This window comes from Lepidochelys olivacea, assembly GCF_965140295.1.
Source record: "Lepidochelys olivacea isolate rLepOli2 genome assembly, chromosome: 16".
NCBI classification, from domain to species: Eukaryota; Metazoa; Chordata; order Testudines; family Cheloniidae; genus Lepidochelys; species Lepidochelys olivacea.
Window position 1 is genome coordinate 20,138,869 of NC_140426.1, and position 13,373 is coordinate 20,152,241.

General features: G+C 48.5%; 1 protein-coding gene across 4 annotated transcripts in view; it reads left to right on the forward strand.

Annotated features, from left to right (window-relative positions):
* Nucleotides 1-13,373, forward strand: part of RXRA (retinoid X receptor alpha) — a 225,121-nt gene that overhangs the window by 122,909 nt on the left and 88,839 nt on the right. Inside the window, exon 1 of one of the 4 annotated variants that reach the window (XM_084650507.1) lies at nucleotides 1,716-2,279. The exons of the other annotated variants lie outside the window; for them this stretch is intronic. Coding sequence (XP_084506633.1) covers nucleotides 2,258-2,279 — 22 coding nt within the window. The 5' untranslated portion in view covers nucleotides 1,716-2,257. Of the gene's footprint in view, nucleotides 1-1,715; nucleotides 2,280-13,373 lie in introns of those variants that run through there. 4 annotated transcript variants of the gene reach the window in all.

Sequence of the window (13,373 nt, forward strand, 5' to 3'; positions counted from 1 at the left end):
TCTTGTCTTTTCTTTATGAACATTAAAGATGGCCATGGCACGCTCCATAAGATTTGGTATTTTCCCCAGCATCCTTGAGTTCAAAACTTTTCCCATACTGTGTTTAATGTCAATTGTCTGACTAGTGATGACTTTAATGGTTGCATGATTCCTGAAGTGTTCATGATTTGCTTTGGTTTTCAGGAAAGAAAAAGCACCAGATGTGAATAATGGCAATAATAGTTATTATCCAATCATTGGTTCCACGCTTCGGGTGGTCAAAATGGGGGCATCTGTTATGATTTGACATGCTGGCATAGTGGAAACACTAAGCATCAGCATGGTCTGATGGTTAGAGCATAGGACTGAGGATAAAAAGCTCTGGGTTCTAATTCCAGCTCTGTGACCTTGGGAAAGTCACTTCCTCTCTCTGCCTCAGTTTTCCCTATCTGTAAATGGGCACAACACATACTATCCCCCTCTTATAAGGATTGCATTCTAAAATATCTGCCATTGTGCTACTCTGGTATTAACAGCTGTAGATGAGTAGCGCTGGGGACTGCCTGGGTTTCTAGTCAGTCTGAGATTCAGTAATGTAGCACCTTTGGAACTTTATGGGGACTTGGTATCTGAATGCCACTTGGTGCTAGAGTGCTTTTTGCTCTCAAAGGTTTGCCACACTCTGTCCTGGTGGTTGCATAGGCCCCCAGGAGAGAACTCCCACCCTTTGCCATGGCACATTGCATCAGTTCCTTCACATTTTGTAAATTACTCAGTTGCCACTGCTGGTCTGTCAGTGCTGAAAGGAGTGGAGTGGCAGGAGGGGGAGAGGCTAGATGTGAGCCCGGCATGCTGACAAATGTGGGAGGGGATGCTCGAGACATCCAGACAACTCCCCTACTTTCACTGCTGCTTCACTTTGAGCCTTGCTCCCTTGGCTGCCAAACTGGGGTCTTCATGCAGGGCTGGGTTTGGTGACTGCAGGAGGTAGGGTAACCTGAGCACAAGGTGTGAGCCCATGGCACAGAAGGGGTTAACTGCTATTCCATTGAGGAAGGGTTATGGGGTGTGTGAACCAAGCTTTTTTTATTTTGGAAGGGTCCTTTCCTTTGCCGCCCCCAACCTCTTTATCTATCCAGAGGCCTCCTTGAATGCCTGGAATGCTGAAGTCCACTGGCCATTGACTGGACCTTTCTGGACTGGAATCACTGAGGTTATCCGATGGGACTTAGAACATCCTAATTAGGCCTGGAACCAATCCAGACATGAAAGCCCAGAGGGCACTTCCAAACAGACTGTCATTTGCTTCCAGGCGGCTGCAGACGGCCCCTGGGGCTTATGGGAGTTCCAAACCACCCCAGTTCTTAGTGTTTGGTAGAGGTCAGAGCCAGTGACCAAAAGTGGCAGAGCAACTGAAGAAAAACAACAGGACAGTAGTAATTAATATATTGCTGTCAATAGTCACATGACTCTTTTCATTCGCCACGGGCAGCTACATCACGGATGATTTGAAGGGGAAAGCATAGCAGTCAGATCCTGCTCTCCCTAACACACAAGGTCCCTGAAGTCAGTGGGTTTTCAGGAAAGTCAAATCTGGTCCTGTCTCTTTAAAAGGAGAGCTCTGTCAAGCTTGCAGGAGGAGCAAAGGCGAACTGGATTTAGCAGCTGCCTTCCCTATCTTGTCAGGCCTCTTCCTGCAGCACGTAGGCACCAGCTTCTCAGGCTTGCTGTTCCCCTGGACCCTCCAGCTGCGGTGCAGAAAGTGGCTGGGTGGTTGGGAGGACGCAGTAGCCCTGAGGCCACTGACTTGTCCTGGAGCATGCTCCGGTTGGCGAAAAGAGGAGCACAGTTGGTTGGTGTTATTCCTGATGCTTGGAGGGGACTGACTGTGACTGTAATTCCAGAGAAGAATAGAGGATCCCTTGCTTCAAATAGATGGCGCTTCCCTGAGATTTCAGACTTCGTGCTTCTGTAATGTAGGAGGTAGCTGATTCTCCAAGAAGACCAGGATCTGGACCAAAAGAACAGTGTGCTTGGGAGTCATTGATATGCCTCTACTCTTTGCGCACCTGGTATTTTATTTTAACTCACGGCATCCAAGTGCTTAACAGTTACAGCAGAAATGCTGCCTTCAGAGACATCGCTCCACACACAACAATTCAAGAGATGTTCTCTGAGGACAGAGCACATCTCCCCCATCACCAAATTCTCTGGCCTGTTCCAGTGTTGGTGACTGGTTCAAAAGGCTGATGGCAAAGTGTGAGCCCTGTATGCTCAGATGATTCCCGGGAAACTCATAGGTGAGCAGACTGTAGGTTTGAGGTGAAGAAGAGGGGAGAGAGATTTTTGTTGCCAAGGGGAAAAAAACAGTCACCCATGTAATAGAAAAGTAAATGGCATAAAAGGGGAGACCAAGGTTTGAAGTCAATAAAGATTGAGGAGAAAAGGAAAAAAGCTCATGATTTGCCCTGAGGATGGCGGTCATAGGAAACACCCCCTGATTTAGCACTTTCTCCTTTTGCTGGAGGTAGTCATGTTGTTGGTGACAAAGCAACTTCAGGGGCTTTAAAGGCCAGCTGCATAGTGGCAAGCACTAAAGTCAGCCATGTTGGATTAATTAAACCCCATGATGCCAAGGGAATGACTGTAATTATCTTAAATGTGGATTAATGCATGCACATTGCACCGTAATCAGATCTCTCCGACCGGGTGTTTGCAGGCCAGTGTTCCTGGAAACTAGTCTTAAAGAAACTCCACCAGAAAGTCCATATTCCCCTGCTCTCCCAGGTCTGCTGCTCCTGCCGCTGGGGCTGTATGTACATTGCCAGCTTTCCTTTGCGGAGGAGACCACACATGACCAGCTGCTTTAGAAAGTTCCTGATGTTCTTCTTAACCAACAAGCCTAGCTTCAATACTCGGCCAGATTCAACCCTGGTGGAATCAGGTGCAGCTCCATTGAGTTATGTAGAGTTGCACTCTTCTACCCCACTGGTGAATTGGGATTGTGGGATAGATCGTGGCCTCTATGTGCTATTCTGGGAGTAGGGACGGGCCATGACTATACAGTAACAGGGGGAGGGGAGGACAGGGGAGAACAGGCACAATGTGCAGCCACCATAAGAAGCTTATGCTGCCTCCTTCTCAAGCTTTGACATAGACGGGGCTGAGAAATCGGAGTGCCCATAGTGTACATTGCTGCAGGGATTCCAGCCCAGGCAGCCCCAGGGAGGCTGCTGTAAGTGAGCACAACTGAGGGCTGCTCTAACTAACACCAGGGACAGTTTCAGGCCCCAGACTCTAGAGGGTGCGAAGATGGTGTAAAACCACCTTTCCCCCATTCCTCCAGGCTGTATTTTCGGTGCTCAAGGCATAGCACCAAATTTGAGCTTGTCTCCTTTAGGGGAAAATCTGGATTCCTAGCAAACCAGGTGTAAAGGACGTTGGACCCAATTCTGTCCTCACTCTATACTGATTTGGTTCCCAGTGAATTCAGTGGTGTTCCCCTCCTCATTTGACAACGGAGAGCAGCCTAGGTGCATCTGTTTAAGTGGGTTGGGGCTGCTGTGTAGCAGGACAGCCCTATAGTCATCACCAAAAAAATTAGACTCCTTTCTAAACAATCAGATGTTTTTACTCTGGGGAAGAAAAGCAGCCACCCAGGAGGTGCTGCTGGTATGGCTTCACTGCCAAAGCTGCAGGTGCAAATTGTAAGCTCTTTGGGGCTGGACCCATCTTTTTGTTCTGAGCTTGTACAGAACCAAGCGCCATGGGGACCAGGACTGGTACTCAGAGGAACTACTGCAATGCAAATATTAAATAATATCAATAGTAAAATCCTCACCAATATTTTAATGACAAGCAAAGCTCTCCTGCCGTAGAGCAGCCTGAGTCTGAGTTGGTGGGAGACCCCACCAATGAAGTGAGGGGAGAGCCCACCTCTTTGGATCTGCCACTGTTAATATAATTTTGTCAGTTCCCCATCAGCTTTGAGTGCCTCTGGCCAGTCTCTGCAATTAATAAAAATAGCTTAGATTCCTGGAGTGCCTTTCACCCCCACGGGGCTTGGAGTGCCAGTGAGATCTGTCAGCTGTTGTGGTCAACCTGACGACTTTTGGGGCCTTTTGAGTTCAAACCCGCTGGAAATAGGAGCCGGCTGGCTGTTGATGTTCTGTGGTATCCTGAGACTTTGGTATTTGGACTCTCTGGAGTTCCTTGCTTCAGTATGTAGAGAGAATATTGACAGCATCTTTGCCCCTCTGCAATGGATGGAGTGGGATGGGTGTTCCTTCAAAGGGTTAATGCTGACTGTGATAGCTGCTGAAAGCTCATATTACCCCTATCAGAATCCACTAGCACCAATCAACCCTGCACCGGTTGCTGCTGTAACTGATCTGTTTGCAGAAAGGGGGCCGGTGTTAAGTTGAGAGGAGAGTTGGGCAAGAGAAGGTCAGAAGGTCTGGGCCAAATTTTCCCTTGATTTGTTAAATCAACACTACAATCTTCATGCAGCAGAGAGTAAACTTTCCTTTGCTGCCAGTCTCCTGATACTGTCCCGGTCCAGGTGTGCAAGGCTTTTGTAATGCTTTCTATTTAACAGTGCAAATTCCTCAGCACAGTCGTTCTCCTTTAGCAATTGCAACAAACACTGTGTTCTCCAGATTGGATTTAGAATAGGTTTTTTTAAACACACCTTCAGTTCTTCCTTTAGCTTCTTTCACTACTACAGATAGATCAGTAGCTATCTCTCTGCCTTCCTATCTCCCTCACAGTTAAATTACTATTATTGTTATCTACTTGTATTCCACTAGTGTTTAGAAACCCCAATCAAGATCAGGGCCTTATTGTGCCAGGTGTTGTACATACACATGGTGAGAGACAGCCCCTATCCCAAAGAGCTTATATTCTAAATAGAAAAGATAGACACAAGGTGGGAGAAAGGAAGGATTATTGCCCATTTTACAGATGGGAGACTGAGGCACAGAGTGATCAGATTTTCAAAAGACCTCAGAGCGCTCATTTAGTCACCAAAAGAGGTGGCCAGATTTCCAAAGAGCTCAGTACAATGGGTAAATGGCCCCATCTGAAAATCTGGACTTGAGTGTCACCATGAGAGCTGCTGGGTTCTGAGCACTTGGAAAGTCTGACTTCATGTGCCTTGCGCAAGGGCACAAAGGAAGTCTGTGGCATTCTTCCTCATCTGGAATTGACCCCTGATCTCAGTCCCAGCTCATTATACCTGAACCACAAGACTCTCCTTTCCTCCTTGGCTTTCTGTTGCGTAGCAGTAACCCTGCGGAAGGCTGCTACTTATGCGCTGACGGCCAGTAGTTAAGAGTTCCTCTTAGCCCCAGCTTCAGAAATGCATCTTCTCTCCATGTCAATAGATGCCCCTTCCCACGTAGCTCAGTTGTGAGTTCTCTGGCCCAGCAGATGTGAGTTTGAGACCTACCCAATGACTTGTGCCCCTACCTGCAACTGACATCGGAGGAGTAGGGTATTTTGCTGTTGTGGATGCTGGACTTCAGATGAGTTGCTCAACCAAGCTGTCTTCCACCCAGGTCTAGTGGCTGCTTCAGGGGAGAGCTGAAATCCCTGTATGAAAAAAGCCAGGTGTAACCCTAGCGTTGTCCAAATTTATGTGTGACCCATTGCTCAATGACTGCTGTGTTCACCTGCACGGTCAGCACCCGCTCTGCGTGTGTGACTCGTTATCGTCAGGCCCTCTGGGACGTTACCAGTGAAACCAAATTCTGTTCGCTTCCAGCCTCACGTTTTCAGCTCCTCCTCGAAAAACCCAGCTCACTGAATCCTGATCTGCTTTGTGTCACTCAAAGTGCAGCACCCCCCACAGACAATTAGATCATTTCCAATTTGCCCGTCACCCATAAAACCAATTCAGTGTAATTAAAAAACCATAATAGTCCTCGACAACCTGTGGGCCCATGATGCTTTTGTTCTTGGCATGCTCCCTGCGGAGAACGGGTAGGCCCTAAAGGAAGCAGAGGGGTGTGAGGAAGAAGCTTGGCCTGGTGAGCTCCGCAGCTCATTGGTTTGGCTCTAGGGTGTCCTTGCAGGGAAGGCATTAATGGCCGGTGTCTGCAGGGCATTCCAGCAGGCTGACTGCATTGTAACTGCCCGGTTCCCAGGAAAGTGTGGAGGCTGTTTATTGACGTCTCCTGTCTCTGCTACTGACCATTCATACCCGAGGTCAGAGTGTAATAGAAAGCTAGTGCTAGCAGCTAAAGAAATGACTCTGACTGCCCCTTTCAGGACATTTCCCTCCCTTTTGCCTGCAGTTCTTACAGGGCTAAGTGGGCGTCATTCCCTTCCCTGTTCCCTTTCTTTCGCTCAAGCAGCTAATTTTAGCAGAGGCCAGAGAGGTGCCACTGGGGAAAAGGTCCATCCCTAGGGTGCGGCACCCGTTTGGCATCTGCACTGAATTGGCTCTAGGCTGCCATTTGGGATGATTGACAGCAGCGGTGCAGCAATGCGGGGACAGAGGCTCAAACGCTGCGCTTCACCAGAGGGGAAAATTACAGGCTCATCGGCTGCCCTTAAATATGACATCAGGCGTGGCGAATGGCTCTGGAATGGACACTGTCTCGCTGGGATAGCAGGAAGAGGGGCAGCCATAGATACTGGGACAAGGGGTGCTGGGGGTGCAGGAGCACCCCCTGGCTTGAAGTGGCTTCCATCAAATACAGGGTTTACAGTTAGGTTCAATGGCTCTCAGCACCCCAAATATACAAATTATTCCAGCAGCCCGGGCTCAGCAATCTCAACTCATCTTGGATGGCACATCTGGAATGTACCACCTCCCTACCCATCACTTCAAAAGGACATTTGACCACGGTGCAACAGCAAAATCAAGTCTGGTGCAAACAGCTCATACATACCCATCTTCTGGTGCAGTTTGGGCATTTCAACACACACACACACACGCAATGCCTTGTGGGATGTAGGAGGACCATAGCTCGGAGAGTGGCAAAATTAACCCCTTGATGTAGCTCTATTCAGCTTCAGCAGAGCTAGCCTGCAGAAGGATTTGAGGAGGTTGACTCGGTGGTTAAGGAGCCTAGGACTTGGAAAACTTGGATTTCAGTCCCTGCTCCACCAAACTTCCTGTGTGACTTTGGGCAAGTCATTTAGCTGCAGTGCTTCAGCTGTACAATGGGGATAATAGCAGTACCCTGCCTAGCCACTAATATGAGGAGGCGTTCAGATGCTGTCGTGGTGGGGGCCGCATTGGTATCTAGGAGTGAAGGATTTGATCTTTTGCTCTTAACTCAAGAGTCTCTGGGCCCAGAGTGCTCCTGCACTGAGCCTTTCAGCTCCTCTGGAGGCTCAGGTTTCAGATGTTGCCTAGGTCCTGAGCCGGAACGGATTCTGGCTGGGGGAGGTTACACTTTTCATAGCTTCTGCTGGCCAAGCTCATCACATGCACCAGGGGCTCCTTGCATCCCTCCATCTCTCCCCCGAAGCCACCCTTCCAGCCTCCTCTATTTCAGGGACCCACCTGTCAGTCCCCCTCCCCCTCCCTCATGCCTGGGGTTCGGTGTCCCACCCATTCCCATGTCCCCGGTGAGTGCGGGACGGCCTGGGTAATGCAGTGGGCACTGAGCCTGGCATGGGGGCGAGGGGACAGCACACTCGCACCAGCTTCTAAGTGTTCCCGTCAGCCCCTCGTGGGTAAGCTAAGCGCTCGCGTCTGTGAGAACGGGGACCCCTTGGCTGTGCCGACCTGGCAGGGAGGTTCTGGGGGAAGGGGCAGAGCAGAAAGATGTATGGGGCAGCTAGATAAGAGATGCTCTGGATTACCGGACCCCCACTAACATCAATGGCAAGTCAGTGCAGTGTGGACATGAAAGGGTCACCGCATTTACTCATTTAAAACCTGCCAGCCAGCCCTCTGCTGGCCCAAAAGCTCCCAGTGGCCCGCACTACACTGTCCCTATTATTGCCTATTTCTACCGTGGGTTCCCAGCCAGTAAATTAGGGGCACTTGCTGAGAGATGCTGACAGCAGAACAGAGCGCATTGTGAGAGCCAGGACAGCGCTGGCCCTTGAGGGATGAAATAGGAGCCTGTAATTTCTCAGGACTGTTGTGACATCTTTGCACAAGCGTGCGATTGAGTCACATTTGCTTTATCAGCACAATCCTTGTTTGCCTCAGTGCCTTCCCTCCTCCCCGCCCCACACCAGTGCTTTGTCCCATGATGCTCCCGGGCACAGAAAGAGCCAAGTTTGGAACAGCTTGTTCTCTCTCCTTCCCCTCCCCGTTTCTCCTTCACATTGTGATTTCCTGTCTCTTTACGCTCCTCTCCTCACGCTTTCCAGTCCCTTCGATTCTCCTGCTTGCTCACATTTCCTGCTCCTGCCTTCACCGTTAACCCACTCTCTCCACCCCCGCTGACCACGGGGCTACGATCCTGTGGGACAGATTCTCTCCTCAGTTACTGACAGCTAAGAGACCTGAGAGGGCAGTTCAATGGAGATCCCTGCTCAGCACATGGCAGCAAGCCAGCCTCCCCACCCCGACCCCAAGCCAAGTGGAACGGGGTCGAGAATCATCCTGAAAACATTGTCTTGGATCAATGGCGTGCCGCCGCTTGAATCCATGGGGAGAAAAATAGGACATGTCTTTTAACCCCATTGAAATATATTGGGCGAAGGAGCTTTTTGGAGGCTACCGCAGGCAAGTCGGGATCGTGTAAGTGCGGTGGGTCTGTCGACTCCTGAAAGGGGAGGCCTGTGTCAGAATTTCCCAGTGACGCTCACTGGGAGTTGCAGGAAGCGCAATTCTGGACTGTTCGTCCTTGAAGCTTTTCCACATATAGGTGGGAATAGCCCTGCCTGGCTTCCTGCTGAATCAGTGATTCCAGCACTAGGCAGCAGCTACTAGGAGATCCTGTGGGATCTGCCTGGCTTATATAGACAGCAGCATCAAGCCCACGGCAAGTAACTCTTCCGTGCTAGGCTGGGCTGTCTCCTCCACAGCATCTTCTGGGAACCATGCATTTTCAGGCATCTCCTGACAGCTCGCTTTTCGTGGGTGTTTTCACCTCTTTCCTTTTTAGTGAAGCATCCTTGGCTGCAGAATTCCCATTTTATGCAACTGGGAAATGAGGCAAAAAGAGGTAGGGGAGCCCCATTTTCAAGTGTCTGCTAATTTTGGGTGCCTGTCTTGGGACGTCTTGGAGGGCCTGATTTTCTGAGGTATGCTGCCACCAACCTTAACTGGGAGTTGCGAGTGGTTAGCACTTCCAAAAACGAGGCCTAGTAAGCCCCAGGCTGGGCCCCCAAAAAAGGAGGCCCATAAAATCATTGGTCACTTGTGAAAATTGTGTTTAAAGTGACAGAGTGAGTTTGTGACAGAGCTGGGAAGAGAATGCCCCCTCTCCTGGGTCCTAACCCTGTGCATTAACTGCCAGGTCATCCTTCCTCCTGATGCTGCTCTGTTCTAATTTTATCCACCCTGGTCCGCCCATCCCTAAGTTGCATCTGGAAAGCAAAGAGGAGTGAGATAGAGAGAGAGAGAGAAAGAGAGAGCACACTAGTGTGAACTAGAGGTGGGCAACATTTTTTGGCCATAACTTTTTTTTTGGTGAAAAATTGTCGATTCGTTGACACCAAAATGTTTTGCAAATTCATGTGGGTTTCTCTGAATTGTTTGTATATATATAAAAAAAACCCCAACCAACCCAACAAAAATTCAGAAAAAAAAATCAAAACATTTCAATTTTTTGATTCAAAATGATTTTTCGTTTAGAAATTTCCTTCAGCTTTATCTTAAAAAAATCAAAACTGTTAAAAACTCTTCAAAATCAAAAGGAAACATTTCAACTTGGGTGGAAAAAAACTTTGTCAAAACCAAAATAAATTTTTTTCGACTTTCTGATTTGCTGAAATTTTTTAAAAAAATTCTTCTTCAGTTTGACCCAAAACACATTTTTATTTTTTAAAAGACATCGCTGCCAGCTTCCATTTCTTGATTGTGGGGATTTTTATGTAGCTCACCACGCTCCCGTCCTTGTAGGAGAAAAGCAGATGTTTCATACAAACCATTATGGCTGATAGGATTGGGGCTGGAGGAGGGAGAGATTAGTGAACAGTGTTACAGTGGAAAAGCACCTAATCAATGATGTAATTTTATTCCACATCCCATATAATGTCAGCCCAGTAAGCTGAAACTCTGGTAGGAGGCAACATCTAACATTTATAAAGAGCTTCTGTGTGTGTGTGGTGCAGGGCCTTAGGTCATAGCATGTGGAGGATTAGAGTCCACAGACTAAGCCAAGGCTGATTTTCCTAAAGCTGGGAAAAACTTTCATCGTGAGACCCAAATGTTTTGCTCCAGTTCTGAAATTCACATCAGTGTCTCGCACGTTTCACGGAGCCCAGGGCGGAGTGCCGAATAGCCTGCCTTTCAGGCATGCCTAGGGCCAGGTGTAGGAGCGTGGGGTGAGAAATGTTGTGGCCTCATTAGTGTTTGGTTTTGCGGTTGAGTTTGTTCAAAGTGAAACTCGATGGGTGTGAGCCCACCCGGATCAGAACTCTGGGGCAATCAAGAGTCTCACAACCCCTGTGGAATGAAGTGGCGATGCTTACTTAGCAATCACACACCGGAGCTGTAAGAAAACCATTGGATGTTGTAAGAGTTGGCAGCCCTGCAAGGGAGCCCTGAACTTTGTCGGTTTTTGTTCAGTGGCCACTGAACATAAATGTCGATGCTGGGACAAAGACAGGTTGGGAGCAAAGCTGTTCAGTGCTTCCTGGCTTAATGTGGATCTCAAGCTCCTGAGTTGTTTCCAGCACATGGATGGCTGGTGGGTAGTCGGAGACAGAACCTCATGTCGATTCCGGTGGGAGGGTGGGGGGCACTTTCCAGTCTTGGATCTCCAGGACAAAGCCATACGAATGTCATCCCATCATACTGCAGTGCAGTGTAGTGGGCCAGAAGATCCCTCTGATTTCTTGATCACAGAAGACGGGCCGGTCTTATGGGGAAGAAGCCAAACTGGGATAAGGGAACTCGCACTGGAGGGCTCTCTCGCGAAGGGGCAGGCAGGCAGGTTTGCTCATATCTCGTATCATGTCCAGTCACAAGCTCACATGAGACTAGCTGCAGTTTCTCCCCTGGAAGTTCTTCCGTGAGGCTGATGTTTGGAACCATGAGCTGGAGAGCAGAGGGTCAGATCTTGGCCTTTCCCCATCCCACCACACGTCTGAGTGTATTTAACTGAACTTCTTTAGAAACAGAGAGAGCATTTCGTTGCTCCAGGCTGCCTCTTCATATCATCCTTAGCCCTTGTCTGGCTGTCTCTCTCACAAACACACACATGGTTTGGGTAGAGATCTGAGCTTTCCGACAGGCTGACGGAAATTGGCTGTGACCTTATTGCCGTAGAGAAAGCTGCTTCCGCCTTTCCTTGTTGGATGGGACGAACTTTGGGGGGAAATCTGCAGTGAGCCACAGTGATTGGAGGCGGTGGGACTGATTCTGTTCTTAGCTGTGCTGCTGTAAATCAGGAGCAGCTCTGCTTAAAGACAGTGGGCCAGAATGTATATAAATAAAAGACTCTAAATAAGCTCACTCCTGTCTCTCATCCAGCATGAAAGTGAAGTCCTGACCCCTTGTGGTCATTAAATACCTGGAGGCAATTTTCACATGAATTCTAGGGTCAGCTCTGATGTTCTGGCCAAATTTCAGTTCTGGCAGTTGCGTTTGTTCTGTGTGTGTTGAACTTTTCCTACAGTGTCACAACTCAGTACAATAGTTGTCACTGCTTTCTCTCCTATATTGTTGTGTGGTGTTGCTGTGTACAATAGGCAGCCGCCACAGTCCACCCCAGAAATGGCTGCATTTTGGTGATCCCTGAATGTACATTGGCAAAGTTTGTCAGCCACTTTAGGTTCTTTGGCTGAAAGGCACGCTAGAATATGGCAGTAGTTGTTGTTTCAGGGATTTGGGGGAAATGAATGATCTTTCGTATATGCTGTGTACTAGATTTTCAAAGGCACCGTGCTCCCATTTAGGCCCTAAAATATGTGACCAGGTTTTCAAAAGTTCAACCCACTGGGTGCATGATAGGTGCTGAGCTCTTCGGCGAATCTCACCATGGGTCACAACGAGAAGCACAGGCCGAGGGGGAAAAGGAGTCTGAGCCTTTTGGAAAATCCCAGCCCTTGAAAATTTGGCCTCCACATGCTGAGATGTTATGTGCAATGGGTTGAATTAAGGAAGGGAGTGGCAGCCCACATTTAGAATTTCCTGCTGTTTAATACCCAGAATTCATCTGCTTTCTGACTGGAGGAAGAGAGATTGAGAAAGATTAAAAAAAGGAAGAGCTGGGGTGTGGGCTGCCTGCCAAATCTGCGTTCGTTTCCGGGTTTGGAATTCCCGGGGTTAGCTGCAATCCGCGTGTGGGACTTAGAACAGAAAGCCTGACGCACTCCCTCCCCATTGAGACCACAGAGAGCTGTAAAACTGAAGCATCAGGCAGCCCTTCAGATTTCCCAGATGTTGTTTCTTTGCTACACAGTTCTGGTTTTGCCCTGGTGAATGCAGCCTTCGTTGGCTGCAGGAAGCCTAGACAGAAGAATCTGTTGTGACTTGATTTTTTACATCCTCTCTGTGTCGCATCAAACTGCTACGCCATGCAGCTTCTGATGAAAGTATCTGATCAAGGCCAGGTCTACACTAGAAAAGATTTGCCAGTGTGGCTAGACTGACAAACCATGCTAGCATAGATGCAGCTTATACTTAGGGTGACCAGATAGCAAGTGTTAAAAATCGGGACGGGAATGGGGAGTAATAGGTGCCTATATAAAAAAAAGCCCCCAAAATTGGGACTGTCCCGTTAAAATCAGGACATCTGGTCACCCTACTTATACTGGCAAAAGAATGCTTTTGCTGGTATAGCTCATACCAGTTCAGTGAGCGAAATAAGCTAGCTGGGCAAAAGCATCTTTATGCTGGAATAACTGTGTCCATACTAGGGCTTTTGCTGGTATCGAAATGTTATAACAAAATCACCCTCCTAACTGATGTTTTGCTACCGGCAAAAGTTTTCAGTGTAGACCCAGCCTCAGGGTTAATAAGGGAACCCAGTCCAGAGACACCCAATGAAGGGAACACACAGCAAAAAAAGAAACCCGTCCAGTGCACCACATGCCAAAATGACCTCTAGAGACCAGTTTTGTTCAGAGGCTTTCAGTGTGTGTAACTCCAAAACAGCAGCAAACTCAAGGAGACCTAAACCAGCCTCCACCCCTGCAAAGCCGAACACACCCCAACATTTGGTGGAATTTGGATCGGGCTGTGACTTTACAGCAAGACTCTAGTAACCTGTGCAAATGGGTGTAAAACGCTGGTGTCATGGAATGTGGAGGAG